This window comes from Girardinichthys multiradiatus, chromosome 7 (assembly GCF_021462225.1).
Source record: "Girardinichthys multiradiatus isolate DD_20200921_A chromosome 7, DD_fGirMul_XY1, whole genome shotgun sequence".
Classification (NCBI taxonomy): Eukaryota; Metazoa; Chordata; class Actinopteri; order Cyprinodontiformes; family Goodeidae; genus Girardinichthys; species Girardinichthys multiradiatus.
The window spans coordinates 27,856,000-27,870,411 of NC_061800.1; the positions used below are offsets into that span (position 1 = coordinate 27,856,000).

Below are 14,412 nucleotides of genomic sequence, written 5' to 3' on the forward strand. Positions count from 1 at the left end.
CTTTTTCCATGAATCTTTCATCGCAATTGGCCCTCTTCAGGTTCTTGGCTGTATGCCTACAGCGCATGTATGTTTCTCACTCATTATGACTGTAAATGTCCATTTCCCTGGCAAGACTTTCTTGTTATGTTTGCTATTCTCACCTCAAGAAGGCAAATCCTTCCAGTTCTGACCAGATTGACAAGCACATTGCCAAACTCATTACAACCCCATATTTGGTTTTTCATACCATAATCTGAGCAACCTTAGTTTAATTCCTAATGTTATCCTTACTCAGATACTCACCATTATCCTTTAATCCCACACTATATATGGTAAGACTATTTAGATATCCATATCTGGGAAGGAGAGGTTACCAGCACGTCACTTCCATCAGGCATCTTCAGCATGCCTGTCCCTATCTGCAAAAGAGAGATTACTAATGGGTCCCTTCCCCCAGACATTTTTAGGAAATCTCCCCCTTCATAGAGAAGAACGGTTACAGTCACCTCTCAATCAGGAGTCAACAACATGCCTGTCGCTATCTTGGAAGGAGAGGTTACTAGCACGTCACTTCCATCAGGCATCTTCAGCATGCCTGTCCCTATCTGCAAAGGAGAGATTAGTTACGGGTCACTTCCCCCAGACATCTTTAGGATGTCTCCCCCTTAATAGGAAGGAGTGGTTACAGTCACCTCACTCAATCAGGAGTCACAAACATGCCTGTCGCTATCTTGGAAGGAGAGGTTGCCAGTACGTCACTTCCTTCAGGCATGTTCAGGCATCTTCAGCATGCCTGTCCTTATCCTTACCTTTCTCAACTACTCTGCAATGTTCCCCAGATCCACTTCCAGCATATCTTCTTTTTGAATGAAGGTCTGTTGATGGACATGTCCAGACTTCTTTAGGATGCCTCCCCCTTTATAGAAAAGAACGGTTACAATCACCTCACTCATTCAGGAGTCCACAATATGCCTCGCCCTATCTGGGAAGGAGAGGTTACCAGCAAAGGAGAGATTACTAGTGGGTCCCTTCCCCCAGACATTTTTAGGAAATCTCCCCCTTCATAGAGAAGAACGGTTACAATCACCTCACTCAATCAGGAGTCAACAACATGCCTGTCGCTATCTTGGAAGGAGAGGTTACCAGCACGTCACTTCCATCAGGCATCTTCAGCATGCCTGTCCCTATCTGCAAAAGAGAGATTACTAACGGGTCCCTTCCCCCAGACATTTTTAGGAAATCTCCCCCTTCATAGAGAAGAACGGTTACAATCACCTCTCAATCAGGAGTCAGCAATATGCCTCGCCCTATCTGGGAAGGAGAGGTTACTAGCACATCACTTCCATCAGGCATCTTCAGCATGCCTGTCCCTATCTGCAAAAGAGAGATTACTAACGGGTCCCTTCCCCCAGACATTTTTAGGAAATCTCCCCCTTCATAGAGAAGAACGGTTACAATCACCTCTCAATCAGGAGTCAGCAATATGCCTCGCCCTATCTGGGAAGGAGAGGTTACTAGCACATCACTTCCATCAGGCATCTTCAGCATGCCTGTCCCTATCTGCAAAGGAGAGATTAGTTACGGGTCTGTTCGAAGAAAATCTCCTGATAGACATGTACAGTTCCTATTAATTATATGTGCCACATCTCTAGCTTTAGTCTCCAGGTCAATTGTGGTGCTGTAACAAATAACGGTCACCTATTTTGAGACAGTCACAATCAGTAGAAGTGGTAGTATTGTAGAGATTATGGAGTCCTGGCATTACCAGAATTCTGATTGTCGATGGTTCCAGCTCATTTCTTTTTCCATGAATCTTTCATCGCAATTGGCCCTCTTCAGGATTTGGCCGTATGCCTACAGCGCATGTGTGTTTCTCACTCATTATGACTGTAAATGTCCATTTCCCTGGCAAGACATTCTTGTTATGTTTGCTATTCTCACCTCAAGAAGGCAAATCCCTCCAGTTCTGGCTTGATTGACAAGCACATTGCCAAACACATTACAACCCCATATTTGGTATTTCATACCATAATTTTAGTTACCTTGGTTTATTTCTTCAAGTTACTCTTACTCATATGCTCGATATTATCCTTAAATCCCACTTTCACACTATTTATGGTATGATTATTTAGATATCCCTATCTGGGAAGGAGAGGTTACCAGCACATCACTTCCATCAGGCATCTTCAGCATGGCTGTCCCTATCTGCAAAGGAGATATTAGTACTGGGTCACTTCCCCCAGACATCTTTAGGATGCCTTCTCCTTTATAGGAAGCAAAGGTTTCAATCACCTCACTCAATCAGGAGTCAACAATATGCCTCGCCCTATCTGGGAAGGAGAGGTTACAAGCACATCACCTCCATCAGGCATCTTCAGCATGCCTCTCCCTATCCTTAGCTTTCGGAACTACTCTGCAATGTTCCCCAGATCCACTTTCAGCATATCTTCTGATTGAAGAAGATCTGTTGATGGACATGGTCAGTTCCTACTCATTATATGTGCCATATCTCTATCTTTAGTTTCTAAGTCAGATGTGGTACGTCATAATTAACTGTCAAATATTCTGAGACAGTCGCAATCAGTAGAAGTGGTAGGATTGTAGAGATTATGGTGTCCTGGCATTACCAGAATTCTGGTTGTCGATGGTTCCAGCTCATTTCTTTTTCCATGAATCTTTCATCGCTATTGGCCCTATTCAGGTTCTTGGCTGTATGCCTACAGCACATGTATGTTTCTCACTCATTATGACTGTAAATGTCCATTTCCCTGGCAAGACTTTCTTGTTATGTTTGCTATTCTCACCTCAAGAAGGCAAATCCTTCCAGTTCTGACCAGATTGACAAGCACATTGCCAAACTCACTACAAGCCAATATTTGGTATTTCATAGCACAATCTGAGCAACCTTAGTTTAATTCCTAATGTTATCCTTACTCAGATACTCACCATTATCCTTTAATCCCACACTATATATGGTAAGACTATTTAGATATCCATATCTGGGAAGGAGAGGTTACCAGCACGTCACTTCCATCAGGCATCTTCAGCATGCCTGTCCCTATCTGCAAAAGAGAGATTACTAACGGGTCCCTTCCCCCAGACATTTTTAGGAAATCTCCCCCTTCATAGAGAAGAACGGTTACAATCACCTCTCAATCAGGAGTCAACAACATGCCTGTCGCTATCTTGGAAGGAGAGGTTACTAGCACATCTCTTCCATCAGGCATCTTCAGCATGCCTGTCCCTATCTGCAAAAGAGAGATTACTAACGGGTCCCTTCCCCCAGACCTTTTTAGGAAATCTCCCCCTTCATAGAGAAGAACGGTTACAATCACCTCTCAATCAGGAGTCAACAACATGCCTGTCGCTATCTTGGAAGGAGAGGTTACCAGCACGTCACTTCCATCAGGCATCTTCAACATGCCTGTCCCTATCTGCAAAAGAGAGATTACTAACGGGTCCCTTCCCCCAGACATTTTTAGGAAATCTCCCCCTTCATAGAGAAGAACGGTTAAAATCAACTCTCAATCAGGAGTCAACAACATGCCTGTCGCTATCTTGGAAGGAGAGGTTACTAGCACGTCACTTCCATCAGGCATCTTCAGCATGCCTGTCCCTATCTGCCAAGGAGAGATTACTAGTGGGTCATTTCCCCCAGGCATCTTTAGGATTCCTCCCCCTTTATAGAGAAGAACGGTTACAATCACCTCATTCAATCAGGAGTCAGCAATATGCCTCGCCCTATCTGGGAAGGAGAGGTTACTAGCACATCACTTGCATCAGGCATCTTCAGCATGCCTGTCCCTATCTGCAAAGGAGAGATTAGTTACGGGTCTGTTCGAAGAAGATCTCCTGATGGACATGTACAGTTCCTATTAATTATATGTGTCACATCTCTAGCTTTAGTCTCCAGGTCAATTGTGGTGCTGTAACAAATAACGGTCACCTATTTTGAAACAGTCACAATCAGTAGAAGTGGTAGTATTGTAGAGATTATGGTGTCCTGGCATTACCAGAATTCCGATTGTCGATGGTTCCAGCTCATTTCTTTTTCCATGAATCTTTCATCGCTATTGGCCCTATTCAGGTTCTTGGCTGTATGCCTACAGCACATGTATGTTTCTCACTCATTATGACTGTAAATGTCCATTTCCCTGGCAATACTTTCGTGTTATGTTTGCTATTCTCACCTCAAGAAGGCAAATCCTTCCAGTTCTGACCAGATTGACAAGCACATTGCCAAACTCAATACAAGCCAATATTTGGTATTTCATACCACAATCTGAGCAACCTTAGTTTAATTCCTAATGTTATCCTTACTCAGATACTCACCATTATCCTTTAATCCCACACTATATATGGTAAGACTATTTAGATATCCATATCTGGGAAGGAGAGGTTACCAGCACGTCACTTCCATCAGGCATCTTCAGCATGCCTGTCCCTATCTGCAAAAGAGAGATTACTAACGGGTCCCTTCCCCCAGACATTTTTAGGATATCTCCCCCTTCATAGAGAAGAACGGTTACAATCACCTCTCAATCAGGAGTCAACAACATGCCTGTCGCTATCTTGGAAGGAGAGATTACTAGTAGGTCACTTCCCCCAGACTTCTTTAGGAGTCCTCCCCCTTTATATCAAGAACGATTACAATCACCTCATTCAATCAGGAGTCAGCAATATGCCTCGCCCTATCTGGGAAGGAGAGGTTACTAGCACATCACTTCCATCAGGCATCTTCAGCATTCCTGTCCCTATCTGCAAAGGAGAGATTAGTTACGGGTCTGTTCGAAGAAGATCTCCTGATGGACATGTACAGTTCCTATTAATTATATGTGTCACATCTCTAGCTTTAGTCTCCAGGTCAATTGTGGTGCTGTAACAAATAACGGTCACCCATTTTGAGACAGTCACAATCAGTAGAAGTGGTAGTATTGTAGAGATTATGGTGTCCTGGCATTACCAGAATTCTGATTGTCGATGGTTCCAGCTCATTTCTTTTTCCATGAATCTTTCATCGCTATTGGCCCTCTTCAGGTTCTTGGCTGTATGCCTACAGCACATGTATGTTTCTCACTCATTATGACTGTAAATGTCCATTTCCCTGGCAAGACATTCTTGTTATGTTTGCTATTCTCACCTCAAGAAGGCAAATCCCTCCAGTTCTGGCCTGATTGACAAGCACATTGCCAAACTCATTACAACCCCATATTTGGTATTTCATACCATAATTTTAGTTACCTTGGTTTATTTCTTCATGTTACTCTTACTCATATGCTCGATATTATCCTTAAATCCCACTTTCACACTATTTATGGTATGATTATTTAGATATCCCTATCTGGGAAGGAGAGGTTACCAGCACATCACTTCCGTCAGGCATCTTCCGCATGCCTGTCCCTATCTGCAAAGGAGATATTAGTACTGGGTCACTTCCCCCAGACATCTTTAGGATGCCTTCTCCTTTATAGGAGGCAAAGGTTTCAATCACCTCATTCAATCAGGAGTCAACAATATGCCTCGCCCTATCTGGGAAGGAGAGGTTACTAGCACATCACTTCCATCAGGCATCTTCAGCATGCCTCTCCCTATCCTTAGGTTTCTGAACTACTCTGCAATGTTCCCCAGATCCCCTTTCAGCATATCTTCTGATTGAAGAAGATCTGTTGATGGACATGGTCAGTTCCTACTCATTATATGTGCCATATCTCTATCTTTAGTCTCTAAGTCAGATGTGGTACGTCATAATTAACTGTCAAATATTCTGAGACAGTCGCAATCAGTAGAAGTGGTAGTTTTGTAGAAATTATGGTGTCCTGGCATTACCAGAATTCTGGTTGTCGATGGTTCCAGCTCATTTCTTTTTCCATGAATCTTTCATCGCTATTGGCCCTATTCAGGTTCTTGGCTGTATGCCTACGGCACATGTATGTTTCTCACTCATTATGTCTGTAAATGTCCATTTCCCTGGCAAGACATTCTTGTTATGTTTGCTATTCTCACCTCAAGAAGGCAAATCCTTCCAGTTCTGACCAGATTGACAAGCACATTGCCAAACTCACTACAAGCCAATATTTGGTATTTCATACCACAATCTGAGCAACCTTAGTTTAATTCCTAATGTTATCCTTACTCAGATACTCACCATTATCCTTTAATCCCACACTATATATGGTAAGACTATTTAGATATCCATATCTGGGAAGGAGAGGTTACCAGCACGTCACTTCCATCAGGCATCTTCAGCATGCCTGTCCCTATCTGCAAAAGAGAGATTACTAACGGGTCCCCTCCCCCAGACATTTTTAGGAAATCTCCCCCTTCATAGAGAAGAACGGTTACAATCACCTCTCAATCAGGAGTCAACAACATGCCTGTCGCTATCTTGGAAGGAGAGGTTACCAGCACGTGACTTCCATCAGGCATCTTCAGCATGCCTGTCCCTATCTGCAAAAGAGAGATTACTAACGGGTCCCTTCCCCCAGACATTTTTAGGAAATCTCCCCCTTCATAGAGAAGAACGGTTACAATCACCTCTCAATCAGGAGTCAACAACATGCCTGTCGCTATCTTGGAAGGAGAGGTTACTAGCACATCACTTCCATCAGGCATCTTCAGCATGCCTGTCCCTATCTGCAAAGGAGAGATTAGTTACGGGTCACTTCCCCCAGACATCTTTAGGATGTCTCCCCCTTAATAGGAAGGAGTGGTTACAGTCACCTCACTCAATCAGGAATCACAAACATGCCTGTCGCTATCTTGGAAGGAGAGGTTGCCAGCACGTCACTTCCTTCAGGCATGTTCAGGCATCTTCAGCATGCCTGTCCTTATCCTTACCTTTCTCAACTACTCTGCAATGTTCCCCAGATCCACTTCCAGCATATCTTCTTTTTGAAGAAGGTCTGTTGATGGACATGTCCAGACTTCTTTAGGATGCCTCCCCCTTTATAGAGAAGAACGGTTACAATCACCTCACTCATTCAGGAGTCCACAATATACCTCGCCCTATCTGGGAAGGAGAGGTTACCAGCAAAGGAGAGATTACTAGTGGGTCACGTCCCCCAGGCATCTTTAGGATGCCTCCCCCTTTATAGAGAAGAACGGTTACAATCACCTCACTCAATCAGGAGTCAACATGCCTTTTGCTATCTTGGAAGGAGAGGTTACTAGCATGTCACTTCCATCAGGCATCTTCAGCATGCCTGTCAATATCTGCCAAGGAGAGATTACTAGTAGGTAACTTCCCCCAGACTTCTTTAGGATGCCTCCCCCTTTATATTAAGAACGATTACAATCACCTCATTCAATCAGGAGTCAGCAATATGCCTCGCCCTATCTGGGAAGGAGAGGTTACTAGCACATCACTTCCATCAGGCATCTTCAGCATTCCTGTCCCTATCTGCAAAGGAGAGATTAGTTACGGGTCTGTTCGAAGAAGATCTCCTGATGGACATGTACAGTTCCTATTAATTATATGTGCCACATCTCTAGCTTTAGTCTCCAGGTCAATTGTGGTGCTGTAACAAATAACGGTCACCTATTTTGAGACAGTCACAATCAGTAGAAGTGGTAGTATTGTAGAGATTATGGTGTCCTGGCATTACCAGAATTCTGATTGTCGATGGTTCCAGCTCATTTCTTTTTCCATGAATCTTTCATCGCAATTTGCCCTCTTCAGGTTCTTGGCCGTATGCCTACAGCGCATGTGTGTTTCTCACTCATTATGACTGTAAATGTCCATTTCCCTGGCAAGACTTTCTTGTTATGTTTGATATTCTCACCTCAAGAAGGCAAATCCTTCCAGTTCTGACCAGATTGACAAGCACATTGCCAAACTCATTACAACCCCATATTTGGTATTTCATACCATAATTTTAGTTACCTTGGTTTATTTCTTCATGTTATCCTTACTCAGATACTCACCATTATCCTTTAATCCCACACTATATATGGTAAGACTATTTAGATATCCATATCTGGGAAGGAGAGGTTACCAGCACGTCACTTCCATCAGGCATCTTCAGCATGCCTGTCCCTATCTGCAAAAGAGAGATTACTAACGGGTCCCTTCCCCCAGACATTTTTAGGATATCTCCCCCTTCATAGAGAAGAACGGTTACAATCACCTCTCAATCAGGAGTCAACAACATGCCTGTCGCTATCTTGGAAGGAGAGGTTACCAGCACGTCACTTCCATCAGGCATCTTCAGCATGCCTGTCCCTATCTGCAAAAGAGAGATTACTAACGGGTCCCTTCCCCCAGACATTTTTAGGAAATCTCCCCCTTCATAGAGAAGAACGGTTACAATCACCTCTCAATCGGGAGTCAACAACATGCCTGTCGCTATCTTGGAAGGAGAGGTTACTAGCACATCACTTCCATCAGGCATCTTCAGCATGCCTGTCCCTATCTGCAAAGGAGAGATTAGTTACGGGTCACTTCCCCCAGACATCTTTAGGATGTCTCCCCCTTAATAGGAAGGAGTGGTTACAGTCACCTCACTCAATCAGGAATCACAAACATGCCTGTCGCTATCTTGGAAGGAGAGGTTGCCATCACGTCACTTCCTTCAGGCATGTTCAGGCATCTTCAGCATGCCTGTCCTTATCCTTACCTTTCTCAACTACTCTGCAATGTTCCCCAGATCCACTTCCAGCATATCTTCTTTTTGAAGAAGGTCTGTTGATGGACATGTCCAGACTTCTTTAGGATGCCTCCCCCTTTATAGAGAAGAACGGTTACAATCACCTCACTCATTCAGGAGTCCACAATATGCCTCGCCCTATCTGGGAAGGAGAGGTTACCAGCAAAAGAGAGATTACTAGTGGGTCACGTCCCCCAGGCATCTTTAGGATGCCTCCCCCTTTATAGAGAAGAACGGTTACAATCACCTCACTCAATCAGGAGTCAACATGCCTTTTTCTATCTTGGAAGGAGAGGTTACTAGCACGTCACTTCCATCAGGCATCTTCAGCATGCCTGTCCCTATCTGCCAAGGAGAGATTACTAGTAGGTCACTTCCCCCAGACTTCTTTAGGATGCCTCCCCCTTTATATTAAGAACGATTACAATCACCTCATTCAATCAGGAGTCAGCAATATGCCTCGCCCTATCTGGGAAGGAGAGGTTACTAGCACATCACTTCCATCAGGCATCTTCAGCATGCCTGTCCCTATCTGCAAAGGAGAGATTAGTTACGGGTCTGTTCGAAGAAGATCTCCTGATGGACATGTACAGTTCCTATTAATTATATGTGCCACATCTCTAGCTTTAGTCTCCAGGTCAATTGTGGTGCTGTAACAAATAACGGTCACCTATTTTGAGACAGTCACAATCAGTAGAAGTGGTAGTATTGTAGAGATTATGGTGTCCTGGCATTACCAGAATTCTGATTGTCGATGGTTCCAGCTCATTTCTTTTTCCATGAATCGTTCATCGCTAATGGCCCTCTTCAGGTTCTTGGCCGTATGCCTACAGCACATGTGTGTTTCTCACTCATTATGACTGTAAATGTCCATTTCCCTGGCAAGACTTTCTTGTTATGTTTGCTATTCTCACCTCAAGAAGGCAAATCCTTCCAGTTCTGACCAGATTGACAAGCACATTGCCAAACTCATTACAACCCCATATTTGGTATTTCATACCATAATTTTAGTTACCTTGGTTTATTTCTTCATGTTATCCTTACTCATATACTCACCATTATCCTTTAATCCCACACTATATATGGTAAGACTATTTAGATATCCATATCTGGGAAGGAGAGGTTACCAGCACGTCACTTCCATCAGGCATCTTCAGCATGCCTGTCCCTATCTGCAAAAGAGAGATTACTAACGGGTCCCTTCCCCCAGACATTTTTAGGATATCTCCCCCTTCATAGAGAAGAACGGTTACAATCACCTCTCAATCAGGAGTCAACAACATGCCTGTCGCTATCTTGGAAGGAGAGGTTACCAGCACGTCACTTCCATCAGGCATCTTCAGCATGCCTGTCCCTATCTGCAAAGAGAGATTACTAACGGGTCCCTTCCCCCAGACATTTTTAGGAAATCTCCCCCTTCATAGAGAAGAACGGTTACAATCACCTCTCAATCGGGAGTCAACAACATGCCTGTCGCTATCTTGGAAGGAGAGGTTACTAGCACATCACTTCCATCAGGCATCTTCAGCATGCCTGTCCCTATCTGCAAAGGAGAGATTAGTTACGGGTCACTTCCCCCAGACATCTTTAGGATGTCTCCCCCTTAATAGGAAGGAGTGGTTACAGTCACCTCACTCAATCAGGAATCACAAACATGCCTGTCGCTATCTTGGAAGGAGAGGTTGCCAGCACGTCACTTCCTTCAGGCATGTTCAGGCATCTTCAGCATGCCTGTCCTTATCCTTACCTTTCTCAACTACTCTGCAATGTTCCCCAGATCCACTTCCAGCATATCTTCTTTTTGAAGAAGGTCTGTTGATGGACATGTCCAGACTTCTTTAGGATGCCTCCCCCTTTATAGAGAAGAACGGTTACAATCACCTCACTCATTCAGGAGTCCACAATATGCCTCGCCCTATCTGGGAAGGAGAGGTTACCAGCAAAAGAGAGATTACTAGTGGGTCACGTCCCCCAGGCATCTTTAGGATGCCTCCCCCTTTATAGAGAAGAACGGTTACAATCACCTCACTCAATCAGGAGTCAACATGCCTTTTGCTATCTTGGAAGGAGAGGTTACTAGCACGTCACTTCCATCAGGCATCTTCAGCATGCCTGTCCCTATCTGCCAAGGAGAGATTACTAGTAGGTCACTTCCCCCAGACTTCTTTAGGATGCCTCCCCCTTTATATTAAGAACGATTACAATCACCTCATTCAATCAGGAGTCAGCAATATGCCTCGCCCTATCTGGGAAGGAGAGGTTACTAGCACATCACTTCCATCAGGCATCTTCAGCATGCCTGTCCCTATCTGCAAAGGAGAGATTAGTTACGGGTCTGTTCGAAGAAGATCTCCTGATGGACATGTACAGTTCCTATTAATTATATGTGCCACATCTCTAGCTTTAGTCTCCAGGTCAATTGTGGTGCTGTAACAAATAACGGTCACCTATTTTGAGACAGTCACAATCAGTAGAAGTGGTAGTATTGTAGAGATTATGGTGTCCTGGCATTACCAGAATTCTGATTGTCGATGGTTCCAGCTCATTTCTTTTTCCATGAATCGTTCATCGCTATTGGCCCTCTTCAGGTTCTTGGCCGTATGCCTACAGCACATGTGTGTTTCTCACTCATTATGACTGTAAATGTCCATTTCCCTGGCAAGACTTTCTTGTTATGTTTGCTATTCTCACCTCAAGAAGGCAAATCCTTCCAGTTCTGACCAGATTGACAAGCACATTGCCAAACTCATTACAACCCCATATTTGGTATTTCATACCATAATTTTAGTTACCTTGGTTTATTTCTTCATGTTATCCTTACTCAGATACTCACCATTATCCTTTAATCCCACACTATATATGGTAAGACTATTTAGATATCCATATCTGGGAAGGAGAGGTTACCAGCACGTCACTTCCATCAGGCATCTTCAGCATGCCTGTCCCTATCTGCAAAAGAGAGATTACTAACGGGTCCCTTCCCCCAGACATTTTTAGGATATCTCCCCCTTCATAGAGAAGAACGGTTACAATCACCTCTCAATCAGGAGTCAACAACATGCCTGTCGCTATCTTGGAAGGAGAGGTTACCAGCACGTCACTTCCATCAGGCATCTTCAGCATGCCTGTCCCTATCTGCAAAAGAGAGATTACTAACGGGTCCCTTCCCCCAGACATTTTTAGGAAATCTCCCCCTTCATAGAGAAGAACGGTTACAATCACCTCTCAATCAGGAGTCAACAACATGCCTGTCGCTATCTTGGAAGGAGAGGTTACTAGCACGTCACTTCCATCAGGCATCTTCAGCATGCCTGTCCCTATCTGCAAAGGAGAGATTAGTTACGGGTCACTTCCCCCAGACATCTTTAGGATGTCTCCCCCTTAATAGGAAGGAGTGGTTACAGTCACCTCACTCAATCAGGAATCACAAACATGCCTGTCGCTATCTTGGAAGGAGAGGTTGCCAGCACGTCACTTCCTTCAGGCATGTTCAGGCATCTTCAGCATGCCTGTCCTTATCCTTACCTTTCTCAACTACTCTGCAATGTTCCCCAGATCCACTTCCAGCATATCTTCTTTTTGAAGAAGGTCTGTTGATGGACATGTCCAGACTTCTTTAGGATGCCTCCCCCTTTATAGAGAAGAACGGTTACAATCACCTCACTCATTCAGGAGTCCACAATATGCCTCGCCCTATCTGGGAAGGAGAGGTTACCAGCAAAAGAGAGATTACTAGTGGGTCACGTCCCCCAGGCATCTTTAGGATGCCTCCCCCTTTATAGAGAAGAACGGTTACAATCACCTCACTCAATCAGGAGTCAACATGCCTTTTGCTATCTTGGAAGGAGAGGTTACTAGCACGTCACTTCCATCAGGCATCTTCAGCATGCCTGTCCCTATCTGCCAAGGAGAGATTACTAGTAGGTCACTTCCCCCAGACTTCTTTAGGATGCCTCCCCCTTTATATTAAGAACGATTACAATTACCTCATTCAATCAGGAGTCAGCAATATGCCTCGCCCTATCTGGGAAGGAGAGGTTACTAGCACATCACTTCCATCAGGCATCTTCAGCATGCCTGTCCCTATCTGCAAAGGAGAGATTAGTTACGGGTCTGTTCGAAGAAGATCTCCTGATGGACATGTACAGTTCCTATTAATTATATGTGCCACATCTCTAGCTTTAGTCTCCAGGTCAATTGTGGTGCTGTAACAAATAACGGTCACCTATTTTGAGACAGTCACAATCAGTAGAAGTGGTAGTATTGTAGAGATTATGGTGTCCTGGCATTACCAGAATTCTGATTGTCGATGGTTCCAGCTCATTTCTTTTTCCATGAATCGTTCATCGCTATTGGCCCTCTTCAGGTTCTTGGCCGTATGCCTACAGCGCATGTGTGTTTCTCACTCATTATGACTGTAAATGTCCATTTCCCTGGCAAGACTTTCTTGTTATGTTTGCTATTCTCACCTCAAGAAGGCAAATCCTTCCAGTTCTGACCAGATTGACAAGCACATTGCCAAACTCATTACAACCCCATATTTGGTATTTCATACCATAATTTTAGTTACCTTGGTTTATTTCTTCATGTTATCCTTACTCAGATACTCACCATTATCCTTTAATCCCACACTATATATGGTAAGACTATTTAGATATCCATATCTGGGAAGGAGAGGTTACCAGCACGTCACTTCCATCAGGCATCTTCAGCATGCCTGTCCCTATCTGCAAAAGAGAGATTACTAACGGGTCCCTTCCCCCAGACATTTTTAGGATATCTCCCCCTTCATAGAGAAGAACGGTTACAATCACCTCTCAATCAGGAGTCAACAACATGCCTGTCGCTATCTTGGAAGGAGAGGTTACCAGCACGTGACTTCCATCAGGCATCTTCAGCATGCCTGTCCCTATCTGCAAAAGAGAGATTACTAACGGGTCCCTTCCCCCAGACATTTTAGGAAATCTCCCCCTTCATAGAGAAGAACGGTTACAATCACCTCTCAATCGGGAGTCAACAACATGCCTGTCGCTATCTTGGAAGGAGAGGTTACTAGCACATCACTTCCATCAGGCATCTTCAGCATGCCTGTCCCTATCTGCAAAGGAGAGATTAGTTACGGGTCACTTCCCCCAGACATCTTTAGGATGTCTCCCCCTTAATAGGAAGGAGTGGTTACAGTCACCTCACTCAATCAGGAATCACAAACATGCCTGTCGCTATCTTGGAAGGAGAGGTTGCCAGCACGTCACTTCCTTCAGGCATGTTCAGGCATCTTCAGCATGCCTGTCCTTATCCTTACCTTTCTCAACTACTCTGCAATGTTCCCCAGATCCACTTCCAGCATATCTTCTTTTTGAAGAAGGTCTGTTGATGGACATGTCCAGACTTCTTTAGGATGCCTCCCCCTTTATAGAGAAGAACGGTTACAATCACCTCACTCATTCAGGAGTCCACAATATGCCTCGCCCTATCTGGGAAGGAGAGGTTACCAGCAAAGAGAGATTACTAGTGCGTCACGTCCCCCAGGCATCTTTAGGATGCCTCCCCCTTTATAGAGAAGAACGGTTACAATCACCTCACTCAATCAGGAGTCAACATGCCTTTTGCTATCTTGGAAGGAGAGGTTACTAGCACGTCACTTCCATCAGGCATCTTCAGCATGCCTGTCCCTGTCAGCCAAGGAGAGATTACTAGTAGGTCACTTCCCCCAGACTTCTTTAGGATGCCTCCCCCTTTATATTAAGAACGATTACAATCACCTCATTCTATCAGGAGTCAGCAA

At 44.3% G+C, this 14,412-nt stretch overlaps 1 protein-coding gene and 3 long non-coding RNA genes across 4 annotated transcripts; 1 reads left to right on the plus strand and 3 right to left on the minus strand.

The window, feature by feature from the left end:
* The first annotated feature begins 5,927 nt into the window (after positions 1–5,927).
* Positions 5,928–12,012, plus strand: LOC124870856. The gene is made up of 6 exons (XM_047369684.1): positions 5,928–5,933; positions 6,171–6,379; positions 7,972–8,157; positions 9,750–9,935; positions 11,527–11,909; positions 11,957–12,012. The coding sequence occupies exons 1-6, from the start codon at positions 5,928–5,930 to the stop codon at positions 12,010–12,012; spliced, it is 1,026 nt and encodes a 341-aa protein (XP_047225640.1).
* Positions 6,731–7,143, minus strand: LOC124871914. Its single transcript, XR_007039157.1, has 2 exons — positions 7,097–7,143; positions 6,731–6,953 (listed from the first exon to the last, which is right to left on the minus strand). It is a non-coding gene; the product is annotated as an uncharacterized LOC124871914 (long non-coding RNA).
* A 51-nt stretch (positions 12,013–12,063) lies between the features above and the next one.
* Positions 12,064–13,490, minus strand: LOC124871913. Its single transcript, XR_007039156.1, has 2 exons — positions 12,614–13,490; positions 12,064–12,324 (listed from the first exon to the last, which is right to left on the minus strand). It is a non-coding gene; the product is annotated as an uncharacterized LOC124871913 (long non-coding RNA).
* Positions 13,491–13,840: 350 nt separating this feature from the next.
* LOC124871915 lies at positions 13,841–14,247 on the minus strand. The gene is made up of 2 exons (XR_007039158.1): positions 14,206–14,247; positions 13,841–14,063 (listed from the first exon to the last, which is right to left on the minus strand). It is a non-coding gene; the product is annotated as an uncharacterized LOC124871915 (long non-coding RNA).
* Positions 14,248–14,412: the final 165 nt, after the last annotated feature.